The sequence below is a fragment of the Grosmannia clavigera genome (assembly GCF_000143105.1).
Source record: "Grosmannia clavigera kw1407 unplaced genomic scaffold GCSC_168, whole genome shotgun sequence".
In the NCBI taxonomy this organism is placed as follows: Eukaryota; Fungi; Ascomycota; class Sordariomycetes; order Ophiostomatales; family Ophiostomataceae; genus Leptographium; species Leptographium clavigerum.
The window spans coordinates 672,296-697,188 of record NW_014040771.1 but is presented as its reverse complement, the minus strand read 5'-3'; the positions used below and the strand labels follow the sequence as shown (position 1 = coordinate 697,188).

The 24,893-nt window shown below is 54.3% G+C and overlaps 8 protein-coding genes across 8 annotated transcripts; 3 read left to right on the top strand and 5 right to left on the bottom strand.

Annotated features, from left to right (window-relative positions):
- Nucleotides 1-168: 168 nt before the first annotated feature.
- On the bottom strand, nt 169-2,720 carry CMQ_1849 (mitochondrial carrier protein; the record flags this gene model as incomplete). The annotated part of the gene is made up of 9 exons (XM_014314775.1): nt 169-205; nt 268-739; nt 803-859; nt 931-1,023; nt 1,108-1,240; nt 1,301-1,336; nt 1,400-1,469; nt 1,499-1,739; nt 2,648-2,720. 9 exons carry the CDS (start codon nt 2,718-2,720, stop codon nt 169-171), a joined length of 1,212 nt encoding a protein of 403 aa, XP_014170250.1.
- Nucleotides 2,721-2,840: 120 nt separating this feature from the next.
- On the bottom strand, nt 2,841-4,438 carry CMQ_2037 (dihydrolipoamide dehydrogenase; the record flags this gene model as incomplete). Its single annotated transcript, XM_014314963.1, has 2 exons — nt 2,841-3,458; nt 3,518-4,438. 2 exons carry the CDS (start codon nt 4,436-4,438, stop codon nt 2,841-2,843), a joined length of 1,539 nt encoding a protein of 512 aa, XP_014170438.1.
- A 429-nt stretch (nt 4,439-4,867) lies between these two features.
- On the bottom strand, nt 4,868-7,531 carry CMQ_2026 (nuclear protein; the record flags this gene model as incomplete). Its single annotated transcript, XM_014314952.1, has 1 exon — nt 4,868-7,531. The coding sequence occupies one exon, from the start codon at nt 7,529-7,531 to the stop codon at nt 4,868-4,870; it is 2,664 nt and encodes an 887-aa protein (XP_014170427.1).
- Nucleotides 7,532-7,807: 276 nt separating this feature from the next.
- On the top strand, nt 7,808-8,331 carry CMQ_1885 (signal recognition particle; the record flags this gene model as incomplete). The annotated part of the gene is made up of 3 exons (XM_014314811.1): nt 7,808-7,831; nt 7,900-7,978; nt 8,048-8,331. 3 exons carry the CDS (start codon nt 7,808-7,810, stop codon nt 8,329-8,331), a joined length of 387 nt encoding a protein of 128 aa, XP_014170286.1.
- A 1,422-nt stretch (nt 8,332-9,753) lies between these two features.
- Nucleotides 9,754-11,998, bottom strand: CMQ_1910 (rnp domain containing protein; the record flags this gene model as incomplete). The annotated part of the gene is made up of 10 exons (XM_014314836.1): nt 9,754-10,041; nt 10,135-10,202; nt 10,419-10,574; nt 10,658-10,709; nt 10,773-10,925; nt 11,333-11,385; nt 11,447-11,642; nt 11,729-11,795; nt 11,885-11,904; nt 11,960-11,998. 10 exons carry the CDS (start codon nt 11,996-11,998, stop codon nt 9,754-9,756), a joined length of 1,092 nt encoding a protein of 363 aa, XP_014170311.1.
- A 3,175-nt stretch (nt 11,999-15,173) lies between these two features.
- CMQ_2008 (ubiquinone biosynthesis protein mitochondrial precursor) lies at nt 15,174-16,181 on the top strand (the record flags this gene model as incomplete). The annotated part of the gene is made up of 1 exon (XM_014314934.1): nt 15,174-16,181. One exon carries the CDS (start codon nt 15,174-15,176, stop codon nt 16,179-16,181), a length of 1,008 nt encoding a protein of 335 aa, XP_014170409.1.
- A 273-nt stretch (nt 16,182-16,454) lies between these two features.
- Nucleotides 16,455-20,271, bottom strand: CMQ_2032 (DNA repair protein; the record flags this gene model as incomplete). Its single annotated transcript, XM_014314958.1, has 3 exons — nt 16,455-16,592; nt 16,650-20,036; nt 20,119-20,271. 3 exons carry the CDS (start codon nt 20,269-20,271, stop codon nt 16,455-16,457), a joined length of 3,678 nt encoding a protein of 1,225 aa, XP_014170433.1.
- Nucleotides 20,272-21,430: 1,159 nt separating this feature from the next.
- Nucleotides 21,431-22,744, top strand: CMQ_2012 (regulatory factor; the record flags this gene model as incomplete). The annotated part of the gene is made up of 1 exon (XM_014314938.1): nt 21,431-22,744. The coding sequence occupies one exon, from the start codon at nt 21,431-21,433 to the stop codon at nt 22,742-22,744; it is 1,314 nt and encodes a 437-aa protein (XP_014170413.1).
- Between the last annotated feature and the right edge of the window lie 2,149 nt (nt 22,745-24,893).

The window sequence follows — 24,893 nt, the reverse complement described above, 5'->3', positions numbered from 1 at the left end:
CCATGCCCTTGACCCTGACGTCTATATATGTACAGGTTCTCGAAGACTTTGATCGGACAGAGCATCCGATGCGCCCAACGCCTGCCTGGGTCGGTGGCATGCGGACCTAAAGTCGAAGCAGCTCGCTTTCGCATCAGGGATGTGGATGCATAGCGGTGCCTTCTACTACTATCGTGCGTGATCGTTTCGGTGGATGAAATACGCCCTAGAAGGAGCACGGTGTCAGTTGTGAACTTGGTCCCTACAGGCAGGCCGTCTAGCACTCACTTTGACGCCTCGTATGCTGACCAGCAGATTGCTGTGCTAGGCATTGTGGTCACAATCCGTGGCCGGAAGCCCTTGAAAAAGCCGCGAAAGCCCTCTCGTGCTAGTAGAAGACGGCAGCCAGACATGAAGCTGTTGACAGACCTCAGCTCGACATCTCCGGCCGTGCCGCGTGTTTGCAGCATGGTCTTGATAACATCCATAGGAGTGGTAAGACCAGCCGCGAGGCCACCAGCGATAGCACCGGCGAGACAGTGTGTGACCGGGTCGTATCTCTTCGACGGGTTCATCACCGTCGATATGGACTCGTAGGCCAGGAACTGCAAGGCCGTGAACGGAACTGTCATAGACAGTGTTGTCGGATAGGACACGTAGAAGGCGGCAGCACCTTCGCTGCGATAGACGTATTTGGCGCAATCCAGCATCGACCGATACATCTTACCGGACCCTTCCATCTGCATGCGCTGCTTGATGACTGTCGCGCATTGTTAGCACGGAAACGGGCGTGCAACGGTCTGCGAGAGGGGCGAAGTCCTACCGTCAAAGGGATTCATGAGGGCATCGCTGGCGATGGTGGCACAAGCTCCGCTTGTTGCTGTTGTCGAGACATCCCTGTCAGCAAGACGCCTCACATGCCGCCAGAACGTGGAGAGCGGAGGAACTGACCTGCTGCCAGCGGATGGTGCTCTCCGACTCTGTTGCCGCCCATCAGGTGTTTGACAGCCTCGTACGTGGCAAAGTATACAGCGTGGGCAGGGCCTACGCCAAGTCAGCCGGCCTGTTCTGTCGGCACATTTCGGTCTGAACACTTCGAGCTGGGAGGGAGACTGTGCGGCAACGAACCTGCACCGACGACGACACTAGACATTCCTCGCCACAGGCTGGCGACACCCTCGCTAGCAGCCATGCGATATGTGCCTTGTATTAGGCTCGAGTAGGCATTCACACCACTGGGGCTGATGATTTGCATCCGTGTCTGTGAAGGAGACGACATATTAGACTATGTCGTCCGAGATAGCATGCAGACGCAACATACCTTGATGGCATCAATTGGGTACATGACGGTGTGTTCCTAGCGACGTCAGTCAGCATTGGCCATGACCAGTGGGCTTTGCGAGCTGCGAGTAAGACGTACGGCAATGCCGGCAAAAGCGCCGGCAGCCATGTTCTGCACGAGGGAGAAGTTCGGCGGTAATGACTCATAGCTATCAAAGAAAGGTCAGCGGCAGCTCACATGGAGGGCGGCCGGTCTGCAGCATACTCGTACTCCTCGAGAGGCTCGGCATTTGGCTGGGCCATCCTGGCCACAGCAGCAGATGCGCCGCCCAGGGTCTTGTCGTGGAGAGCCAGGGTGGCGACTGGAAAGAAGGAGACAGAGGGATGAGCGAGGGGACGAGACGGCTGCCGCCCCCCTTTCGGTCCTCGGTGGTCCTTGGTAGCTGTGCCGCTGCTCGCGGTGATGTTGCCCGTCGGAGCTGTATACGGGCGAGATATGGGCGCCGGAATGCTTGGACGTGGGTGCGTAAGACGTGTAGGATGGCGTCGGGACTTGCAAGCCTGCTGGGACGTGTGGAAGGAGCAGGCACGCGCAGGACTAGCTGAATCGCGACAGAGAGGGAGGGGCGAGAGGGCCGAAGAACAGGCTGCTCGGTCAAGGAAAAGCGTTGTAAGAGGGGTTTGGAAAGGGAAAGAGAACAGACGACGCGGCCGGAAGGTCGGGGAATGCCAATGAGAACGGCAAGCGTCGAGGCCGAGCTAGAGAGGTAAGCAGGGTGAAGATGACAGAGAGACGGAGACGAGAACGATGGTCCGGGACGGCGTGAGCTGTTTGTCGTCGGACTTGGTGGCTAGAATTTTTGCGATGCTGCGCTGTCGGCATGTCCAGAAGAGCTAGGGCAGGAAATTTTACAGGGGAAGAGGAAAAAAGAACGAGGGACCAAGGCGGTGGGCCGAATACGACGCCCGTAACGAGCAGGACTCCAGGGACCGAATGACTGGCAAAAAGGTCTTTTAGTGGTTGTGCCTGCTAGCTCCGCCGGGGAGGTTGCGAAAGTATGGGGAAGCGCTCGGGCAAGATGCACGCAAGTGCCTCGTGCGTGCCTTCCTCGCAAACTCCTCGGCTGGAAGGACGCGGAGACAACAGTCCCCAAGCTCCAAAAGCCGATACCGTGCATACCGCCCAGAATGGCCACCTGTAGAGGGCAGAACAGAAGCAGACCGTGTCGGCTGTTCTTGCCTTTCACGCGCACATTACTGAAGCTCCGATCGTATCTTATGTCCGACCGTTTTCCCGGCCAGCGCTATCGTCATGTCTTGAGTCCGTTTCTCCATTGTCCAATTACCACATGTGTTGTTGTACAGAAAACAACCTGCCCTGCCGTACAGAGCACAGCTTTCTCATCTTCCTGGAATTTGCCAGCCTTGGTTGGAACCCCGGACGGCCAGCTCTGGAACATCCGGAATCTATATCAAATGCGCAAACCACCAGAGTAATATAAGATACATCAAGCACAACAAACGCACCCGGCTCCTACAGAATCACAAGTCAGTCGCCGCCGGGGACCCTTGTCCCTGCCTTAGAAGTGGATAGCCTTGGAGTACGTCGCCATGGCCGCCTCCTTGAACGCCTCTGACAGCGTAGGGTGGGCGTGGCACGTGCGTGCAATGTCCTCGCTCGATGCGCCGTACTCCAGAGCCAGCGTGCCCTCGGCAATCATCTCGCCCGCGCTTGGGCCGATGATGTGCACGCCCAGCAGCCGGTCCGTCTCCGCGTCTGCAAGAATCTTCACCTGGCCGTCCGTGTCCAGGTTGGTCTTGGCGCGCGAGTTGGCGCTGAACGGGAACTTGCCCACCTTGTAGTTGATGCCCTGGGCCTTCAGCTCCTGCTCCGTCTGTCCGACCCAGGCGACCTCTGGGTGTGTGTACATCACCGACGGGATGCAGCCGTAGTTGACGTGGCCGTAGCCCTTCTTGAGGAACTCCACAACGGCTACAGCCTCCTCCTCGGCCTTGTGCGCCAGCATCGGTCCAAAGGTCACGTCACCGACGCAGCGAATATGTGGCAGCTTCGTCCGGAACTCCGAATCGATCACCACGCGGCCACGCTGGTCGAGATCAAGTCCGATCTTCTCCAGTCCAAGACCCGTCGTGTAAGGCCGGCGGCCGATGGCAACGAGCACCACCTCGCCCTCAATCTGCACAGAATCGTCGTATCAGCATCGGCACGTCATACAGACCTGTCTCTTATACTTACAGTTTCTGGCTTGCCCCCCTTTGCAGAGTCGATCTCAAGCTTGATGTTGTCGCCGCTCGTGTCGCCGCTGAGCACCTTGGTGCTCAACTTGAAGTCGATACCCTGCTTCTTCAGCAGCTTCTGCGCCAGCTTCGAGGTCTCCGCGTCCATGCCAGGACCGCCAATCTGGTCGAGAAACTCAACCACCGTGACCTTGGCGCCCAGTCTGGACCAGACAGAGCCCATCTCAAGACCAATGATGCCGCCGCCAATCACCACAAGGGACTCGGGCACCTTCTCCAACGACAGGGCCCCCGTGCTGGTGATCACACGCTTCTCGTCGATCTCCAGACCCGGAAACGGCGTCGCCTCGCTGCCCGTCGCAATCAAAATGTTCTTGGCAACAAGCGTCGACTCGCCTCCCTCGTTAAGGTCCACCTTGATCGTGTGCTCGTCAACGAAAGAGCCCGTGCCCTTGACGTACTCTACGCCGTTCTTCTTGAACAGAAACTCGATGCCCTTGGTCAGGCTCGAGACCGACTGGTCCTTCGCCTTCATCAGCTGGCCCAGGTTCAGCTTAACATCGCCGACCTCGATACCACGACCCGCCGTGTCGTGCAGAACCTGGTGGTAGAGATGCGAGTTGTTGAGTAGCGACTTCGATGGAATGCACCCAACGTTCAAGCAGGTGCCGCCCAGAGCTCCCCGCTTCTCGATGCAGGCTACCTTCAGACCTTCCTGTCCAGCCTTGATAGCAGCAACATAGCCAGCCACACCGCCGCCAATGATGACGAGGTCTTTCTCTTCGGACGACTCAGATGCGAAACCGCGCCTCCACCGGAAAATCGCCGAGGATGTTGGGACGATGGTTGGGAAGCTAGAGGGCTGTTTCCGGAAAGCTGAACGAACAGCAGTCCGCGGTATTAAACGACTAGACAGCATATTCGGATTTGTGCTTGAGATATGGATGCGAAACCCACGATGGGGGCGGGGAAAGAACGGAGAATAAGTCGAGATTCGAAGCAGTTGCGAGTGTGGCGAGTGCGATTGCCACGAATTGCCTTCGTGTTTGGGAGTAAAAGCAGCGATATTTTCGAATGGACTCAATTCCGAGAAGAGGCTGTTCCGGGAGCTCTCGGGTAACGGGTAACAAATGGAGCTGCTCTTTTTTCCGTCGGCCTAAGCAACAGCTGGCTTTTTATTTTTATTTTTATTTTTATTTTGTTCCAAATTACATTTCATGCTCGCGGTATATTTTGGTGCCTGGTATGCCAGGCGCCCAAACAAGGGCGATATTGCCACTACCAAACCCCGAAGATTCCACTTTATCGTCACCTGGATCGTGAAACGGCGTCAGACGGGCCAGCTTGACTAGTCAGCACGACTTATATCGCCGTCTAAAGCTTTTTGTGCTCTATCACATGCCTTGGCAATGCTGGAAGCCTGTCCCGCCGGCACGAGCTTGGACTTGCGCACGACGTGTTTGAAAAAATACGCCAGTCCACGCCGCAAATCTTCATTCTGTCTGATGACTTCAAATCGCTTCCGGATTGTGTTGCTTCCACCACTGCCGCCGCCACTTGCTTTGGCCGCATTGCGTACTTCCTCAAACAGGGTTATCAGCAGAACCTCGACAAGCATGCGTGTCTTTGCTTGAAGGCGCATCAGTTGGAGACACTTCAAGATGTCCAATCCTAGACACCCGGTCGCAATCAGATAGCCGTACATCTTGGCTGTGTTCACAATGCGGCGAAGGTCCGTCGCTTCGTCTTCTTCGTCCGCGTCTTCTTCATCTGCCAGTTCGCCAAACATCGGTTCGCCCAGTCGCCGAAAAAGCTTCCACAGGCTGACCTGAAGCACCCAAGCCATCCTGTGATCGGTGCTGCACACCTGTCGTGCAACAAGTGCATAATAGCGGTTGTAGTGCTGCTCAGAGCCCACGCATCTGATAAGCACATTGGCAATCTCTCTCTTGTCGTATTTGTTCAGGCTCAGCCTCAGTAGTCGAGCATGGGCATCTTTGCTGTCCGCCGCGGAAAGCAGTGTCACAAATATGGACCGGCGAGCATTGGTGTTCATTCCCTGTTCGCGGGCGAGCTGCTCCAGCTCCTCGACGTCCGGAATGGCGTCCCCCCATGAGCCGACCACATCATCATTGTCGTCGCCTCGAGCAGCCTTCCTTTGCGCAACTCCGACTGCTGTGTCTTGTTGACCATCGCCGACGCTTTGCTTCTTCGAATCTCCCTGGCCATCCCCGCCAAACTCGCCGCCAGTACCGGCCGGTAGTGCTTCGTGACCTGCCCAGCTTGCTCCGACTAGCCACCATTTCCCTCGCTTGTCAGCTTGTTCGATATCGCTCAGACCAACGCGCAGGGATCCAGTGGCCTCCAGTTTTCGTGAGCTAGCAAGGTTGCCCAGCAATTTTCTTATTCGCTCCGCATAGGCAAAGCCGCTGCTGTCAGCATCGCGTGACTTCTTTTTGTCGCTCTTCTTCACCTCGTGAATCTTTTGAATCATGTGTTGTGCCCTGACAGAGAGGTTTTTCTCGCCGCCGGCAAGTACAACCGCAGGTCGTATGAGTGCCACGATTTGCTTGAGGGCTTGAGGGTCATCTTGGCGGAGCCGGTGCCCGCTGGTTTCGAATATGCGTAGCAGCAGCTCCGTGTTCGTTTCTGTAAAGTTGTCCAACAGCATGCGGACGTAGTCGTATATCAAATTAGGACCAATCATACGAAAGTTGTACAGCTCTGCAATAAGCCCGAGAAGATTCAATAGCACCTTCGATGTCGGCGCCCAGGAATGGTGTTGTGCTCGAGTTTCACCAGTAGCAGCATCTTGTCCAGAAGCCATGTAGTTTTGGCGGAAGAGTGTAGCGCTTTGCTGGATAAAATGAGCTCCAAAATCAACGCCCTTGACCTGATAGATGGCCGTCGCAACTCCAGCAATGAGAATTATGACACTGTTGGACAAAGCCCCCTCTATGGCAACCTGCTCCAATAGTTTTTCAATTACTGCATCCGTGACAAATTGTCTTGGGTAGTCCAGGTAGAGTTTTTCGATATCCCCCAGTATGGTCAGCATGTTGGCATCCGAGAGACGAGCGACCAAGTGATGGGCCTGTCGCCGCACTCGTGAGAGGGTTTCTGAATCATCACCCAGTGCTTTCTGCTGCTGCCTCAGAGCTGGCGGAACATATTTGCCAGATGATGCTGCCACCACCGGTGCCACGTATGGATTCTCGCGAGTTCGCTTGGGGCTTTCGGGCTTAGACTGTCGGTCGGAGTGCTTTTCTTGTTCGTCTCCTTCCTCATCTGTACTATCTCCAAGATCGTATAGGGAACCCCCCTCATCTGAAGTCTGGCGTCCGTCGGTATCCTCTCCCTCTTCACTGCCACCTTTGTCGGCAGCAAGCAAGGCCTTTCTGCGCTTCGATAGAAGCCACTCATCTGCCTCGGCTTTTCGTTTTCGCTTGTCCGACATCTCGTCCTTTTCTTCGTCTTCACTGTCTAAAGATTTCATAAGGTCGCCAAGACCGTCCTCTTTGAATGACTGTGGCAGGTTTTTGCGGCCTTTGATACCCAACTTGCGCTCCAACTCTGCGATCTCGGCTTCGTCTTTCTGGAGTTTCTCGCGGACTCGCCCCGAAACACTTGGTTCTGCAGCCGTGGTAGTGTCATCGGTATCATCGTTCTCTTCAGACCCCTCCCCATCCGTACCGAAACCGTCAAATTCATTGCTCCCATCTGATTCACTTTCTTCCTTGGACGTTCTTGCAGGTGCTTGTGTCTTAGTTGTGGTATTTACCGTCCTCCCAGAGCCGATTCGTGCTGACAGTTGCTTTTGTGGTTTTGTGCCAGGTGCCGCTTTTTGTCTTTGCTGTTGCCATTTTCTTTCCTCCGACTTCGAACCTCCTTGCGACCCGGTTCTGTTCCTGCTGCCCTTTCGTTGAAACTCAATACTGTTTAACCCGAGCTGACGCAAGAGCCCGTCAGACAACAGCGGCCCTTTACTCCTCTGAGATGCCCTAGCAGCCATGGTAGCGCACTCGTCTGGAGAAAGATTACTCTTTACTAAGTGGCCGCATAAGATAATTTGTAGCAACAAAAAAAAGACTGCTACCCTTCAAAATGCAGACTAATAGCTGATTGTGACGTGCGATAAGTGTGACTAATCATCCACGTGGAATTCTCTGGCGAATTCATTTTGTGGGGCAGAGACGAAAAGCGTACGAAATAAGATACATCTAAACCAAGGAATCTACGCAGAGGAAGTCCACGCGACCCTCAGCCTACCCAACTACTTCTAGTTGAAATGGGCGTTCTCAGTAACGACGAGGTGAGTGGTATCCTGGCTTCCTGCGCTGCCTGGGTATGTTCAATTATCCGTCGCTAACTGAACTGCAGTTTTTCTCGCGCCTCGGCGAACTGTTTGATGCCCAGAAGGGCAAAGAACATGGCGCAATTTACCTCAGCCAGAGGCGTTGTGAGCACACATGCTTTTTGTTTGATAAAAAATCCAATTGTATTTCCTAACATCTCTATCTCTCTCTAGTGGCTCGGGGAGAAGGCGGTGCGAGCTTGCATATCTCTGGGAAACCGGCAGATGCGCCCCAGCCGCTGATTATTCGAGCGAGTAACGGGAAGTCCAAGAAGCTCCGAAAATATAAGATACGGCTGTCAACAACCGCGGATCCAGATGATTTGGAGGCATTCTATGCTAGATATGCCGAGACGTGCAAGGCAGGAATGACGCTGCTGAAGCCCCGTGACAAAAGTAAGAAGAAGGCCAAGGCTAAGAAGAAGAAGGCAGCCACAGCAGCCACCACTACATCGTGAGCTCATCTGCCCGTTAACGCCAACGGCTTTGTGGATGTTGTGAATGAATTATCACCACAGCCAAACCTCTCCTTTTCCATAGCAGGCTTTCAGTATTGCACCACAGTTGAACGCGAAAACTATGTATGACGTCCTAATTTATGTGGTTGTCATGAAATAAAAGGTATCATCACAGCAGGCAGATTGATATCCAGAAAGTTTCCTGTTAGATGAGCTTGGTGATATTTCTTAGAGGCAGATGATGATAGACATGTCATGCTATCAAAAGGCTAGACATATATATAGCTATGCTGCATCAAGACCACTGGCACATTTACCAAGCTCTTGCTCTGATAGCATCCCATTAGATCCTTAGCTTACCCATGGCTGAGAATTATTCCGATAACTAGGCTAGCATGGCCAGCTTCCAGTACGTTGGTGGGAAGAGGCTTGCGAAATCCGTTGCTAGGAAGATTATGCCCGTTTGCACTGCATCAATCGCAGCAATAAGTCAAGCAATCTGCGCCTGAGCAGCCAATTGGTCAAGCTGATCGGCGTTGGAACAGCAAGCATATCACGCGGATCCCCAGAGCTACTTCTGCCGATAGACCATTGGCGAGGAGACACTTCTTTTCCTTGTCGCTCGAGAACAAATTACTTCATTCGTCCAACCTAGGGTTAGCCACTGCCCAATAAAACCATTCCTAACACTAAGCACCTTAACAACCCGTCGAGCTACTCCCAAGAAGATGCCGCCCTTAGACCTTATACCACCCCTGCTCATAGAACCAGATCCTATTCTTGACGAAGTTCTAAATAAACGACGGAAGCCATGTGGTTACCATCCTATGCAAGCAGATCTAAATCAGAAGAATGGAGACAAGCATGGAAAGCGTAGGCTGCCAGATAGCAAGAATTATAGGAGAATTGAAGAAAACAGTAACTTTTTGTGGCCTTTCCTCCATCAATGACTCGATCTAGCTGATGGCGGCTGTCGCCATCAGCAAGCTGGAATTACGTTGCTGAGTCTCTGGTCTCAGACTGCGAGCTACAATTGCACATGGCATCAGCGCCGAGTACCAAGAGACTCTGAAAACAACCTAGAGTATCCTCCTCGCCTTCCCCGCCTCATCTTTCTATTCGTTTTGTGCCGCTCTGCGTGCATTGGAACGAACGGCACGATATATGAAAATGTTGCGAAAAATGACGAGGATAGAAGAGCACAACCGAAAACGAGAAATAAACGAAAAAGGAAAACGACGAGGGTAAAGCAACTAGAACATAATTTCGACAATTGCAATACGACCTGTCCGGCTTCTACCCTTGAAGGGGAACTTGTGTATAGACAGCCATACAATTGCCGATGCCGAGTCCAAAGAGGACTTTGGTGAGTCAAGAGAAAGGCCGGATGGCGACACGAAGAAATGGTATCCTTGGTAGATCCTACATGATCTGGTCCTGTGTCAACCCGTTATGATGGTCGGATTCCATGCTGCTGCCGCCAACTCCGGGAGTCAAGTACTTGACAAAGCTGAGGCCAAGCGGCCGCCCGCCATATTGGTAACCTTGGAACTTTGAGATGGCAGTGTCAGCCGTCTCGGGGTTATCGAACCGAACGACTCCCGAGCCGCGAGAGCGACCACTTGGCTCATACTGAATCTCGGCCTGTTCGACCTTTCCGATAGTGCCAAAGAGCTCCACGAGATCCTCGTTGCTGGTCGACCAGGGAAGCTGTGACCGCAAGCGTCAGTGATGGTGGAAACGTATACTGGGTAGCCCATAGAAACCACAAACGGCTTCTTATGAACGATGATGAATGCTTACATTGCGCACAAAGATAATTTCACTTGGTTCGTTGCCAGAAGTGGCATGGTCGGTGAAGGGATTCGGGGCTGGGAAAGGGCCAGGGCCAGCACCGGGACCGGCATTGGCACCGGGACCGGCGTCGAAACCGCCGGCGCCACTATAGCCGCCACGGCCGCCGAATCCTCCGAACCCGCCACGGCCGCTGAAGCCGCCCCGGCCTCCAAAGCCTCCTCCAAAGCCGCCACGGCCACCAAAGCCACCGCGACCACCGAAGCCGCCGGCACCAGCGAAACGATCCTCACGAACTTCCAAGACGCGGCCCTGCCAGTCGTAGCCGTTGAACTGCTGGATTGCATTCCGTGCATCGTCTGGGCTTTCGAACACAACTATTCCGGAGCCCCTGGATCGGCCATCGGGTCCAATGTTGATGTCGGCGCGAGCAACACCAGCCGTGCGGGCTATACATGTCAATAAGAAAAGCATGACCACACCAGGATGCCCGGTACGAGAAGGTAATAATCAGGAACAAATGGCAACATACCTGCTTGTCGGAACAGATCTTTCAGGTCTTGCCATCCAATGGTGAATGGAAGCTAGAAACTACATGTAAGCATACATGACAAGGAGTCGGATCAGAAGCTGGAGTGGAAACAAACATTTGCGACATAAATCTGTCTGCTTCCGCCCATGCCAGGATTAAAACCAGGGCCGCCAATAGGGCCGCCGTAGGCTGGGGCACCACCCATTGCACCACTGTAACCGCCGCGGGGGCCGGATGCCTGATTGAACCGTGGCTCCGCCTCACGGTCCTGCGGTGGACAGCGATTAGCAAACGAGAAGGGAGGGGTTAACGGATAAGCACAGCTGAGCCCATCAGCATCGATAAACTGCAAAGGGGGGTATACCTCTCGGACATAAACAAGGCGACCCATCAGGTTCTGGTTGCTGAGTGTTGTGACCGCATTCTGGGCTTGTTCCCTTGTCGCATATTCCACAATACTAAAGCAGTGAGATCAGTATAACGTGTTTAGGTTGACAAACGGTAGGGGAGGATAACCAAACTTACCCGCATCCCTACAATAACCCAGGAACAGCGTTCCAACCCGTCAATCCAACAATTCCCATCAAAACAAAAAGATGAGCCAAGGGGGGGCAAAAGGAGTCCGTGTTAAAAGAAAAACGTAGCCATCCAGGACTACGAAACGTAGTCGCCCACCTTCGACATTCCATTAGGGAGCAGCAACACATCGGCAAATATGACCTCTCCAGCTGAAGTAAGCAGTCAAGTCAGCTCACAGCACAGCAAGCCAAGAAAGAGGTGGAGACAAACCCTGCCGCATAAAATCTTTCAGGTGGTGCCATTTGACGTCGTAGGAAAGATTGCCGACGTAGACCCGACGGTCCTGCTGTGAGGTCTCTCGAATGTTGGACATCATCTGGTCTCTTGCGGCCTGTCGGTCATCATGCGAACGATGAGGGGCGCCGCTACTGTAAGCAGATCCGGCCGGCGCTCCGGAGGCAGGGGTCTGTCCAGACATGGGAGAGCGAGATCTTCTTGAGCCACGGCGATAGTCCGGGCTGCGAGAGCGGTTGCTGCGGGGCGAATACGAACGACGATGGCCAGCAGCACGACCAGGGCTGCGAGATCGACCACGACGAGGCGAGCGAGATCGTTCACGCTGTGTCTTGTTAGACTTGAGCTAGCAATTGAAGCCAGGGTATGCGTCCAAGCTCCACCGGAGAAGACCCTCCCGAAGCAACACTTGACCTGACGTAGTCCAGTAAACGCTGGGAGGGAGGAGGGGGGTGCTCTCGAGCTGAAAAGAAGCAGTTAATTACTTACCGGACGGTAGGTGTCTCCAGAGTCGGCTAAAAAATGCATGTTAGCACGACAACGATCAAGGCACGGTCAAGGGAAAAAGAACAGGGAACGTTGTGGATGGGTGATGTAGCTAAGCGTCTAAAGGCAGCAAACAAGAAGAGTAGGGAAAACAAGTGATGACAGTTATATGACGAGAAGTTGGGTAAACTGCGAGTCTGAGAGGGTATGTTTGTGCCTCTTTCGCCGCCTTATGCTTAATGTGCTGCACACTCGTTCCGGGTAAGTCGCTTGGTAGTGCTAGAGAGTCTCTTGGTGGTCAAGGACAGCGAAGACGCCTGAAGCATTGTGGCCGGAACCAGGCATAGATACTCGGCAGTATGGTAGGCTGCGCGCAGCAGCACCAAGCAGCACAATCGCCGGTCGCGAGCCGCCAAGAGATTTCGGTAGAGGAGATGAGAGGCAACGAACTGCCAGAAGATGCATGGGAAAGGCGTATGGGAAAAGGGGGGGAAAAGGGGACGAAAAGGCCAGAAGGAAGGACAACATGCCTAGCAGAAAACCGGCTGAGGACTAGGGACAGTGAAGAGAAGAAAGAAAGACTAGGTGACAAGTCGGCAGCAGACGAAACCTGGGGCTGTGTTGGAACAAAGGATAGGGGAAAGAGGCGGCCAAGACGAAGAGCGTTGGTATGAAGGAAGGACGAGGTAGAAGTACAGGATCAACAAAATGCGAAAGAAGAGACGGGGACCGGGGGGGGGGAGAGGGAATGTCTACTAGATGTTGGGAGGGGGTCTTGGGAGGGCGTAGAGAAACCGAGTAACAAAAACGGTTGAGTCGAAGTAACGGAGGCGCAACGGAGAGGATCGGGGGAACGGGGGAGGACGGGGTCAGAAAGCACAGTACGACGTATTACTCGAAAGATGACTTACCCATGATGATAAATAACTAACGCTCAGAGGCAAATCCGGCAAGAGGGGCAAGGCAGTTTTAACGGGTTGGATGGGAGCGGCCGGTGAGATGATAGTTCGACAGTAGAATGGTGATTAGAGAGGAGGAGGGAAGGGGGATCTGTTTGTAAGATACGGGCAAGGCAGCAGTCGAAGGGGGCAGGACGAGCAGTGTCAGCGTCGCGGTTAGACGGCCAGCAGGCTGCGGAAGCTGTGGGATGGGAGGGTGTGATGATGGGGTGGATGGCGCAAATCGGGGTGATGGATAGGCGGCTTGTGAACGGGGGATGTAGGGGAGGGGTGTGGATGGTTGGATGGATGGGCGGATGGGGAGGGGAGACGAGAAGGGGTAAATTGACGAGGATAGACGAGGATGGACGATGATGGATGGCAGCGCGGTCTAGGTCGCTGGACGGTTGGGGTCGTTGGCCGGCGTGGTTCTTGGCCGGAAAGGGTCTATTGTCTGCAGGCGCGTGTGAGAAGAGGAGCGCGAGCATTCAGAGAGCAGCCAGATGGGGAGAGCGCGCGCGAGATGGAATAACGGGTACGTACATATCCCCGTACGCGTGCCGGGAATGAAAGGTGACGAAGTCTGCAGTATTTTCGTGTGCGTGAGGGAGAAGAGAGTGTGTGTGGAGAGGATGAGCTCTTTGCGAGGAAGGGCGTTGACAAGACAGGCCAGGCCGTTTTAGGGGGGTTGGTTCGGGTCTCGGGCACTGTGCACCGGGGAGCGGCAGTATTGTATGGTGTGCCTTGCGAGTGCTGTCTAGTTGTAGCTTCTGTGAAAACGTTGGGACGAAGAGAGAAGAGAACGAAGGAGGAAGCTGTATTGCGGGAGTATCTTACGCGGACTGGGGCAGCAGAAGGCGCATCAGGCAGCAGGAACGAACGCCTTGCTTGTCGCGCTTTTTTTTTTTTTTGCTTTTTTTCTTCTTTCTTTTTCTTCCAATTATTAGCGGCAGGTACGATCGAAACGAATCAGTGCTCTGGGCTGGTGGGCCATCGCTGTGAGGGAGGAGCAGGGGCCACCAGCCAGCAAGCGGCAGAAAAAAAAAGATACGGAGTACTCCGTACGGAGTACAGATTGCGAAGAAAGAGGTCTTTTAGCGGACCCGCCAGAGAGTGACACGGCCCCTCGGGAAAGCATTAGTGTGTCCGCGGCGACCGCGACTGGTTTCCGCTAGGCTGTAAAGGCCATACATGGTAAAGATCGTGACAGCTGCAGCCAGCCAGCAGCCAGCCGGCGAGCCTTGCTTGCTCGGAGCGGCTTCCTGTCTGGCAGGACAACAGCACCCTACTACGAGTATTTACTACGGAGTACGTCCAGGATCGTCTTGCGGACCGCCTGCAACCCGGCAGCAGCGCAGCGCAACCCGGCTGTCGATTGTCGGACACGGTCAAGTGCGCAGTGCAAAGGACCGCACATATGCACCGGCCATGTGCATGCGTTAGTGGCTATCCGGCCATCCACCACCAGCCTTCTATCGCCTCTGGTTCTGCGACCTCTGACTAATTCCGGCTCCTTCCCCTCTCTCTTGCTCTCTTCGGCACGATCGCTGACAGGTTACACGGTACGCCTTGTTCGTCAGCGGCCTCTTCCGACATCTCTCGTTCCCGTCCAAAGGCAGCCTCTCGAGACAGAGCCGCAGATAGAGAGGAGACAGCGATCATGAAACGTACAGTGACTTGCACAGAGGTGTTTTTAGTATCTTACGAGCAGAAGATGCGCCGGATTCTATCTCACTATGGATCTTACATAGTAACATAATCAATAGCAGGCAACCCTGGATGCAGTGCCTTGTGTCCCCCCAGCGAACTGCCTGCCCCTCTTTTCTCGAGAGCTGCCTGTCGGCCAGTCGGCCAGTCGGCCAACCGGACAGAGCCATTTCAGCCGGTGAAGAGCGACTATGTGCAAAGGAGGTACTTACGCCGCGTCTTGGGGGTAGACTTTTCGTTCCGTTGCTGAGAGCTGCTCGTATCTCGACCTGAGCCTGTCGTAGCCAGCCCGCTTCTGCTGTCACCCCCCACTCTGCGATCAGTCCGTCTCGGCCGTGTCGCCAGATTGCGCCGGTTTCTGCGAGAACGGTCGTCTGTGGCATTAGACGGAATGGCGTGTGTCGGCTGGCAGCTGTCGGCTGGCCGCCCGGTATTATCGATAAAGTATTAAAATAATCAAATATTAAATTCAAAATATTAAAATGCTAAAATGCCAAACGCTAGAATGCCAAAACACCAAACACTTCAGAGCATCATTTTCACATTGCCCAACCCAGCTTCACCAGCCCGTCATGCCTCCGGTTGCTCGAAGCCTTGCCGTGCTTCCCCGGCCGCAGTTGGCCGCTGCCAGGCGTCTAATTACCACAACTTCCTTCTCGGCCGCAGCCCGGCCGGCACAGCCAGCAAGTCCGCAACAGCAGCAGCCGCAACAGCAATGCCGACATCGCCATCCCATTGTCAGCTTCGGCCTTTTGCAGCACGTCCCGGCCGCTGCTCACGCCCCCACGCGTCTCCGGCGCCGTGCCTACCACTCTCTCGACCGCCCGGAAGAGCCGTCACCACAGGACCGCTTCAGCTCCGAGGAGCAGGCCATTCTGTCGGCTGCCTATTGCCATGTTCCCGAGCACGGCTTCTCCGACCAGACTCTCGCCCTTGGCGCCCGTGACGCCGGCTACCCCTATATCAGCACCGCCATCCTGCCCGACGGCGTCTTCAGCCTCGTCCGCTGGCACCTCGTCAGCCAGCGTGTCGCCCTGGCTTCACGCTCGCAGGCCGTCTTCCATCAGGACGCTGCCAATTCGCCACAGTCAGGCCCTCTCTCACCGACCGACATTGCTGCTCGTGCTGAACGCATCACGTGGGAACGCCTGATGGGCAACAAGGCCGTCTTGGGCCGGTGGCAAGAAGTGTGTCCTCTCGTCTTCTTCTCACCCCCCTCAATCCTCTCTGCTGACTCGGTTATCCAGGCCCTCGCTATCATGGCACAGCCCAGCTTCGTGCCCGCTTCGCTGCGAGAGCTCGCTCGACTTGTCGACGAGATCTGGGCCCTCGCTGGCGACACCTCGGCTGACCCGTCGTGGTACTCCAAACGCGCTTCTCTCTCTGCCATCTACGCCTCCAGCGAGTTGTTCATGACCACTGACCCCGACCCAGAGTTTGCTGCCACTCGCGACTTTCTCCACCGCCGTTTTCAAGAAGCTCATGATGTCGGTGGCTACCTCAATGCCGTCGGCCAGTGGGCCGGCTTTGCTGCCAGTGCCAGCGTGAATGTCCTCCGAAGCAAGGGTGTGCCCATTTGAGTCCGGCCCGCTGCCACATCTCACACACAACCACAACTACTGTATAAACCACACGCTGTATTCGAACAATCGAACGCTTCTATAGAACAGGGATATCTGCATCATGTCATCACAAACACAAAATCTCCGTCCCTGGGCTTTGCCCATGACCACGCAAAACACACATATTAGCACACTCTTCGTACAGTCTTCTCCGTCTTCTCTCTGCTTCTGTTGGCAGTACTCCGTCTGCCAGCAGTCTAAACAGAGAACAACACCTGTGTCCCCTTATTGTCATGCGTCAAGCGTCCGCTGTCTTGGATCCGTCAGCCGGATGATCTTGACGTCGGGCGCGTGTCTGGCACTGCCCTGGATCGCATTGGGCGTGATGAAGATGTACTGCCGGCCTACTGACCGGCGAGCAGCGTCCACCTACAAGATTGGTTAGCAAAAGGCAGCCGCAAAGGCAGAAGATCTCGCGCCACATACCAGCATGTTTGTGCTCACGTCGCGGTTGACATTGTCCATGAACACGTCAAACTCGTCCAGACACCGCATGCGCGACCCCATCGCCTCCCAGATCGAGAGGAGCAAGCAGATGGACGAGAAGGACTTCTCGCCGCCCGACAGCGTCTTCGTGTCGCGACCCGATACTGTCCGCCGCGTGTCGTCCGGTTCCACCTGCACCTGCAGCTTCTTGTTCTTGTGGTCCAGCAGCAGCTTGCCACGATATCCCCGTTCCGACAGCAGGTAAATGAAGCTCGTCCGCGAGTTGGCCGAGATGTAGCGCTGAAACTCCCTCCACTTCTCCAGCCGCTTGACCAGCGCATTCTTGATCGCTTGCACGTGTTCCTTGCTCACGTCGCAGATGTCTTTGATCTTCTCGTATGCCACCTTCGTCATTACCACCCGGTTGCTGGCCTCTTCGTCCGTCATGCCCACCTTGCGCCGTCGGACGTCCAGCTGCCTCACCAGCGTCTCGAGCTTCTTCTCCACGCTCGCAAACGTCTCTCCCTCTGGAATCTCCACCCGCTTCGGGCTCACCGTCGCCGCCTGCTTCGCAAAGTCCTCCACCTGCTCTGCCTGTCGGTCGCGTTTCCGACTTGCCGCCTCCTTTCGCTCCTCCAGCAGCCCGATTCGTTCGAACGCCTCGTTCTTCGCAACCAGAGCCACTCGCCGCAGGTCTCGCATCTTCTCCACCACCCGCATCGACTTCTCGATCTTGGCCCGGAAATCCTTCCGCTCTTCCTTTTCGGCCTCCAGCTTCCGCTTCAGCTTCTCCACTTCCACGCTCTGCTGGTTCTTCTTCACGTTGACGTCGCCGTACTGCCCGCCGAACTGGTCCTTCTCTTGCTTGGCAGTATTTAGCTCTTCCTGCAATGCCTGCAGCCGGCCGTCCGCACCGTCAAATCTGTCCAGCTCTTCCTCGGCCTGTCGCAGCGCCGCGCTCGCTGCGTGTTCTGCCCTCTTTAGCGTCTCCAGCCGCCGCTTCTGTGTCCCGATCTCAGCTTCGCAGCGCCGCTCCTCCTGTTGGAGCTCGTTCAGCTGCATCTTGAGAGCCTGCAGCTCCTCCCGGTTCTGTGCGAGAATGTCGGTCTGGACGGCAATCTGGCTCCCAACATCCGTCTTCATCCGTGGCCGCTGCGACAGGACAGGGATCACAGGTGTCGTGCTCACATTCCCGTTTCCGCGGCTGGTAAGACGCAGACCCTCGCCACGCTTCTTGTCGTGGAGTGTCAGACATGCGACCACGTTGCGGGGGACTGCCCCATTGAACATGACCTGCTGTGCCTTCTTGCGGTCTTCCACGAGAACCACCTGCTCGATGTAGTTGTTGATGATGAACTGGTCCCGGACTAGCACGTCGTCAAATTCCAGGATCCGGAGGATTGTGTCGAACTGCGGATCGGGCTCCTTGCCCTCTGTGTTAATAGGCCGCGAGTTGGCAATGAATACGGGGATGTTGCCCATATTCAGCCGCTTGATCAGACCGCTGAGGCGTTGCTGGTCGTCTTGGCTTGTCACGATAAACCCGTTCAGTGCGCTTCCAAACGTCTTCTCCATGATCGGTGCCCAAATTGGCTTCTGCACGCGCACCTTGGAGCCCAAAGGACCGACTGGCTTTCGCAAGAACCGTCCGTCCCGCTCGATCATAGCCACGAGCTCTGCCATCCGAGGATCGAAGGCGTCATACTGGGACAAGGAGCCACGGCTCTGCTCGAGGCTGCGGATGCGTACCTCTCTCGCTCTGACGTCCTCATTTTTGCGAAACACGTCGGTGGCCAGTTTCTGGCTCGCTACCTGCGCGGCTGCAAAGTTCTTTTGGAGCTGGGGAAGGCGCTCTTGTTCATGTACGAGATCTTGCGCAATGTCCTCCACCTTCTGCTTTGCACCATCGTGCCGAGCCTGCATCTCCCGGTGCACATTGCCATTGGCATCCTCAAGTCGCTGTTGTTCCTCCCGTATTTTGTTATCCAGATCCTTGGCACGGTCTGCGGCCGCTTTCAGGCGACTGTGAATATCCCGCTCGTCGGCGTGCAGGCCTCGCAGCTCCTTGACTGAGGCGTCATATTCTTCCGTCGCTCGCTCGACCCGTTCCTTGTAGCTGCCGTCTTCCGCCTCCAGTGTCGAGAGCGTATCTTCTGTCCGCCGAAGCTTATCGTCCTCGATCTCGAGCTTCTGTGCTGCGGCGTCTCGCACCGCCTCGGCCTCAGTGATGTTATTGCCGGCTTCCAACACCGCTTGTTCGCACATTTCCAAGATACGCTCCTGCTCCACGACCTGCGACCATGCCAGCTGGTTCGTGTAGAGACGTTTCTTGAGCCGCATGTCCTGGTTGTCCTGAATGATCTTGTGCAATTTCTGCGCTTCTTCGAAATTTTGCTTCAACCGTCTGACTTGTTCCTCCAGTTGCGGTATCCGCTCATCGTGAGCGTCGAGATACTGCTTAACCAGTTGATAGTCCTTGTCCAGTTGCTCAAGCTGCACGCCCTGGACAAAAAACTTGTACTTCAGTGACGCTGATGAGCTATTGAGAAACTGGCGTGCGTTGTCCTGGGAGAGCACGTTCAGAGGGTTGTCGACTTGGAGATAATAGTACTCTACAATATCGTCAACATCGGCGCGCTTGTTCGAGATAAGCCCACCGGTAGCAGACTTTAGCTTGAAGCTGCTGGTGCCGGTCTTGGAGAAATGCCGCTCCACGATGATGGAATCTCCGTATACGTCATGCTCATAAGCATCCTCTCCACAATTCTTGATCCGAACGGCCAAGATCCCGCGCTCCTCGCCTTCCTTGATGAAGTTTTTCAGACTCCCTCCTCGGTTCGTTGCACTTGCCTTGGCCCCCAGACAGAGTGTGATCGCTGTCAAAATTGCGCTCTTACCGCTACCGTTCTCGCCCACGATAAAGTTCAGCAGCGGACCGAGCTCGCACTCCAATCTTGTATGGCACATGAAGTTGACACAAGTGACGCGCTCGATAATGCCATTCTCAGCTCTGCGATTCTCACCACTTATATCGGCAGTGACTGTTGCGTTCTGCTGTGCACGTTGCTGAAGCCGTTGCGTGGCGACCATATCGTCCTCCTCTTCGTGGAGGAGGTGTTCGAAACCCATGTCTCGCATTAGCTCGTACTGTGAGGCTGCCTGCTGCTCCGGAGGACCGTCGTCGGGCTGAAGGGTACTTCGGTCTTGCTCAACGCTGCCGGCGTCCTCCTCTGAGTCTGCGTCATCGCTCGCGCCCGAATCACCCCCATCAGTAAGGATAGAATTCTCCTGCTCGTCTTGGGTGTTTTCATGTTGAGATTTCAGAGGCCCAGAACGTCGGCGTACAAAATCCTCATTCACATCGGAGATGCGGACTCGCTTGGAAACCTGTAGCAAAATGTGGCGTAAGTTTACTGTCCTCGGGCGTTGCAGGTGGGAGCAGGATAGCACCGGACCGGTGTAGCCTTACGGAAGAGTACTGCAATGAGGAGCTTGCCTCCGTTATCGCGACAACCTCCATGTCTTCATCGCCAACGGACGCGTCTTCCATTGTGCGCCGCGAACGCTTCCTCTGGGAAGGCCCAGCCCCATCAGAGCCTATACGGCTCGTACGGCCTGGCATTTTGACTGCATGCACCAAATTTAAACACTCAGTCGGGTATATTGTAAAAGTGGTTGCTGTGGGTAAGAACTACTAGATTCGGAGACGCGGTGATGAGGAAAACACGCGTCCGCAAAGCGCGCGGTTGTACACAGGCGCTAAGTGCTCTTGTTGCCTAAAACGGAAAACCCACTTATTATCCGCCATCAGGTTTAGAACTCGCTTATAAGATATGTTCGCTCCTCTACTTGCATATAGCTCTTGCTCTGTTCGCAGTTCGTCTTAAGTCCAGTATCCTGGCATTTTACCATAGCCAACAGCCAAGTAAGTGATGAGGACGTGAGCACGTCTGTTCGAACAATTCACTGCAGTATGGAAGACGGAGATTCTGGGGGCAACAGTGACCTCAATCCGCTTGCGCTTAAACGGATCTTACCAGAGAACTCTGCGGAATACATGCTATTTCTTGTGGGGGACGCCGATGATGAGGCTGCAGACCTTAAGCCGCTAGCCAGACTCGAAAGTCTACGCAAAACCGGGTTGCAGTTGTTAGGGAAACTCACAAGGGACTACATCTGGCAACGAGAGTCTTTCAATCTCGAGGTCGTCAGTCATAATGGTATTGACAACATCCCCGACGTCAAAAGGGCGTGCATTTGCTGACACCTGTTTAGGCCTGGTATATCTCCATGGTATAACCGATTACGGTGACTGTGTTGAAGATGAGTGGCTGATAGTATACATACTCCGTGAGCTCAGCAAGTCATTCTCGGATCTCTGGGCCCGCATATGTGATAGCGATGGCGAGTTCTTGCTTGTCGAGGCTGCTAGAACTGTCCCCAAATGGCTCAACCCTGAGATAGATGCAAACCGTGTCTGGATCCACAACGGACAGCTCAGGGTAATCCCCCTGGCTACAAAGCAAACCGACAAGTCTTATACGGCTGAAATTGAACCTTCATCGATCTCGTTGGCGGAAGCAGTGCAAGCGATTAAATCAGCTTCCGGAGGGCTGTTGCATATACCGGCTCTTGAGACAGAGGCCTTCTACCGGCTGGAAAAATACCCTGACCAGATTGCAGACTCTATCCACTGTGCACGAGTGCTCATACCCAGGAAGGTCGCCTATGTTCTACACGACCGACCCCAGGCTATTGCGCCAGCTGTTGAGGCTTTTTATATGCGAGACCCAGATATGACGAAGCGCATATTTTCGTCAGAACAAAAAACATTTGCGTTCCCACCCACAGATCTGGTCTCTGTCAGCGTCAGGTTCACCAGGATCCTTTTCGCTCAGTTGAGAGGACTGAGGTTCACTCCGCCAGAGGCTTGGTCAAAGGAATTTGCGGCACATGTCAGATCGGTTATTGAAAAGGAAGACGCTGCAGTCGGCAGTATGCCATCGACCGATGGCCGGAAAGTTCGAATAATGGCAAACCTGGGACTGAAAATCACTTGCGGGGCTGAGCTTATGGCCTTGACAGCTGAAACAAACAACAGTCGCGTTGTGCGGGAGGTTGGACTTGTTCTGGAAGACCTTGCAGAGGACGGTGACGATGCCGGTCATTTGCCGACAGATGAGGATATACGGTCGTGGAAGTATTTTGATCGCGACGATGACGAGTCATGGCTGAACATCAACTTCACAGAGTTCGAGCGCGAGCTGGATAATGTGCCAAGGAACAAAAATGACGAATCAACTTCGACTGCTGAATCTAATACAGCTGGCAATGTTCGGGCTTCAGATAGTCCTGGTTTTGGAGATGCTCACGTGCAAGCTGATCTTCAAAAGATGGTATCGCGCTTCCAGGCCTTTCTGGATGACGATGCAGCCGGCCTCGATGGCATAGACATGGACAGAATGGACGAAGATGATGATACCGACGAGGAGGACAGCGAGGCCGACAGTAGCGATGTGAGCTTCGATGAAGACACATTCTCACGTCTCATGCGAGAAATGATGGGGCTCCCCCCTGATACCGCGTCCGAGGCCACATCTTCACAAGCTCCGGTACAGAATTTAGCAGACACTCTCACAGAACGTCTGTCCACAGCATCAACCACTTCTAAGACGATACAAGGGGATGCTGGCAGCCATGGCGTAGTCTCAAAAAGTCCCGGTACCCCTGTGGATGATACAGACGACGAAGATGGCATTTCAAATCTTGCAGCACAGTTCGAAGCCGAACTAAAAGTGCACGGTGCTCTAAGACTCAATCCACCTTCAAAAGGACATCAAGCGACGGTCACAGAAGGGCCCAGTACTGGCAGTGATACAGCTAACAAGCCCGAGAGTGATGAAGAGGGAGAAGTGGACGTGGACTACAACTTGGTCAGAAATCTGTTGGAAAGCTTCAAAAGCCAGGCAGGTATGGCAGGTCCTGCTGGCAACATTTTGGGCATGATGGGGTTGACTCTCCCTCGCGACGACGACGAGGCTGAGGTTGGGAGCAGGGGTGAGGATGGGGTAAGTGGGAGCAAAGGCAGTGGTTAGAAATCCGAGTATAGGCTATTTCTATAGGACTTTAGTTTCTATATCATCTGAATGAAGTTTATAGAATTCAAACTGCCGCGAATCTAATATGGGTTTGCAAATTGGTGTAGATGGGAAACAAAGAGATGAAGCGAAAGAATAAAATAGCGGCTCGTAACCACCTGCTTCTGTAATTGATCAAGCGCCTCCTTCAGAAGGCTTTCCGCTTGTCTTTCTCAAGACTGGTCGCCGGGTTTTGATTTTAGCTTCTTCACAGGCGACATTTCCCCACTGGGCCTTCGATGTTGTGACCCGAGACTCGGGCTTTTGCCAACAGCATCCAGTTTGGCTAGAATTTCTGTCAACCTCTTTCGCGCTGCGAGTTCATGGGTTGTCTGGTCACGGCCTGGACGGTAGAAGCCTTTGACAATTTCTACCACAGCGTGGTAGCACTGATACATGAGCAGCCTTGCTGTCCTATTCTCCTGGCTTTCGACGCTCATCCACGGATCCGTACTATGCCACTGGGCTGATTCAGTCTCGGTCTCAATGCTGCTGAAGCCAGTTAAAAAGGGGTCACTAGGCTTATTGCAAAACACCGATGCAAACAAGGGGTCGCCAAACAGACAATGACTCCAGTCACGGACACCAGTAACAGCAATGTCTCCAGAAGATGGGTCATACCCGGAGCCTTCGTCTGTCCGCTTTTTTAAATATCCTGTGGTCGTATCTAGCCCGCATCTCTGAACTGTTGCCGGTGTTGAAGTTGTGTCTATTCCTCTTCGCATTGTCGATAACCGCTCCACCAGCAAATTCGTGTCATCCACAATGTCAACCACAACTAGACATGGCGTCACAACAGTATCCAGTATATGGCTCAGACGCTGGAAATGCTTTCGGATGGTGGGATATGCCAACGCAACAGCCACATCCTCACCGTCACGCAGTATACTTTCGAGAATAGAGTGAAACGCCACTGACCATGTCCCCATTCCGGCAGTTCCATCGTCCCCTCGAGCCGAATCAGAGTTGGACGATGGTGCTAGCACGGCCAGGGCAGGGCCGAATTTTCCGGATATCGGCGTGAGACGAGACAGCTGGCGGACAAGCCTTCCGACCTGGTAATCCACGGCCGTTCGTTCTTTGGGCGTCAGAGGTGTAGATAGTGTAGAAATTGGGACTCCCGGTGGCGGTACAAAGACGCTGTACGGGGTGGAAAACGTTAATCCAAAGCATTGGGGACCAGATAGTGTCGGCGATAATGAGGGTGGAGGAAAGGGAGTCGGGATAAAACTCAGGAGATCAATGTCTCGTGCGAACGAAGCAGGGCCATGATGTTTAGCACTATAGGTAGTTTGCGTATTTTCAGGACAGCGTCCTTTTTTCGACTGGCCACTTCTCGCGGAAGACTGCCCGGTCCTTGAATTTGAATCGTCTGATAAAGACAACTGGGAAGCTCCTCTCAACCAGCAAAGCACCATGGTCTCAGTCGTTGTCATCGTCTGTTCGAAGCGCAAGAGTCTTGACATTGGATGAGGTGGCATGACAACAAGCAAATTTGTAGTGTCGGAGAGGTGGACCTCATATACGCGACGTAGCCCATGGTTTGAAAGCAGAGCGATGGAGGTTATAGTTGTACTAGGTAAGGCGGACGAGCTTATGATGTCCCGTACGTCCTGCATAGAGTGCTCGGTTGGCAGCGGGGATTGCTGCATGGATGGCAACGGCATCAGTGGCAAGCGGGTCGCTTTGTGTTGAACAGAGATCTCCTGGTAGCCACAGTTTCGGGTTTGTGGCCTCGTGGGACGTTGAAGGGTGGCCAGCTCTAGCACAGTGGTGGGCACTATGTCAAGTTTCAGTGTCACAAGCTGTCTGGGTGCCTCGAAGAGTCGCGAATTGGAAGGACAAGAGGAAAAGGAAGCAGACTTCTGATGCTGGTTGTTGTGATAGAGGTTGCAAGAGTTGCAGAAACGATGACGGTGACGGTGACAGCTTATATAAAGACCGAGGGGATGCGGACAGTGACGGCAAATGTGATGGTAAGAATTCCGGGGGGCTGAGTTGCCTGGGCTCCAGTCAAGCAATATTTGTACCGGTAGCATGGTACGGTGTCCAGTCTTTACTCCGGCGTATAGGACAGAGAACCAGAATTCAAGCGAGCCTAGGAAAG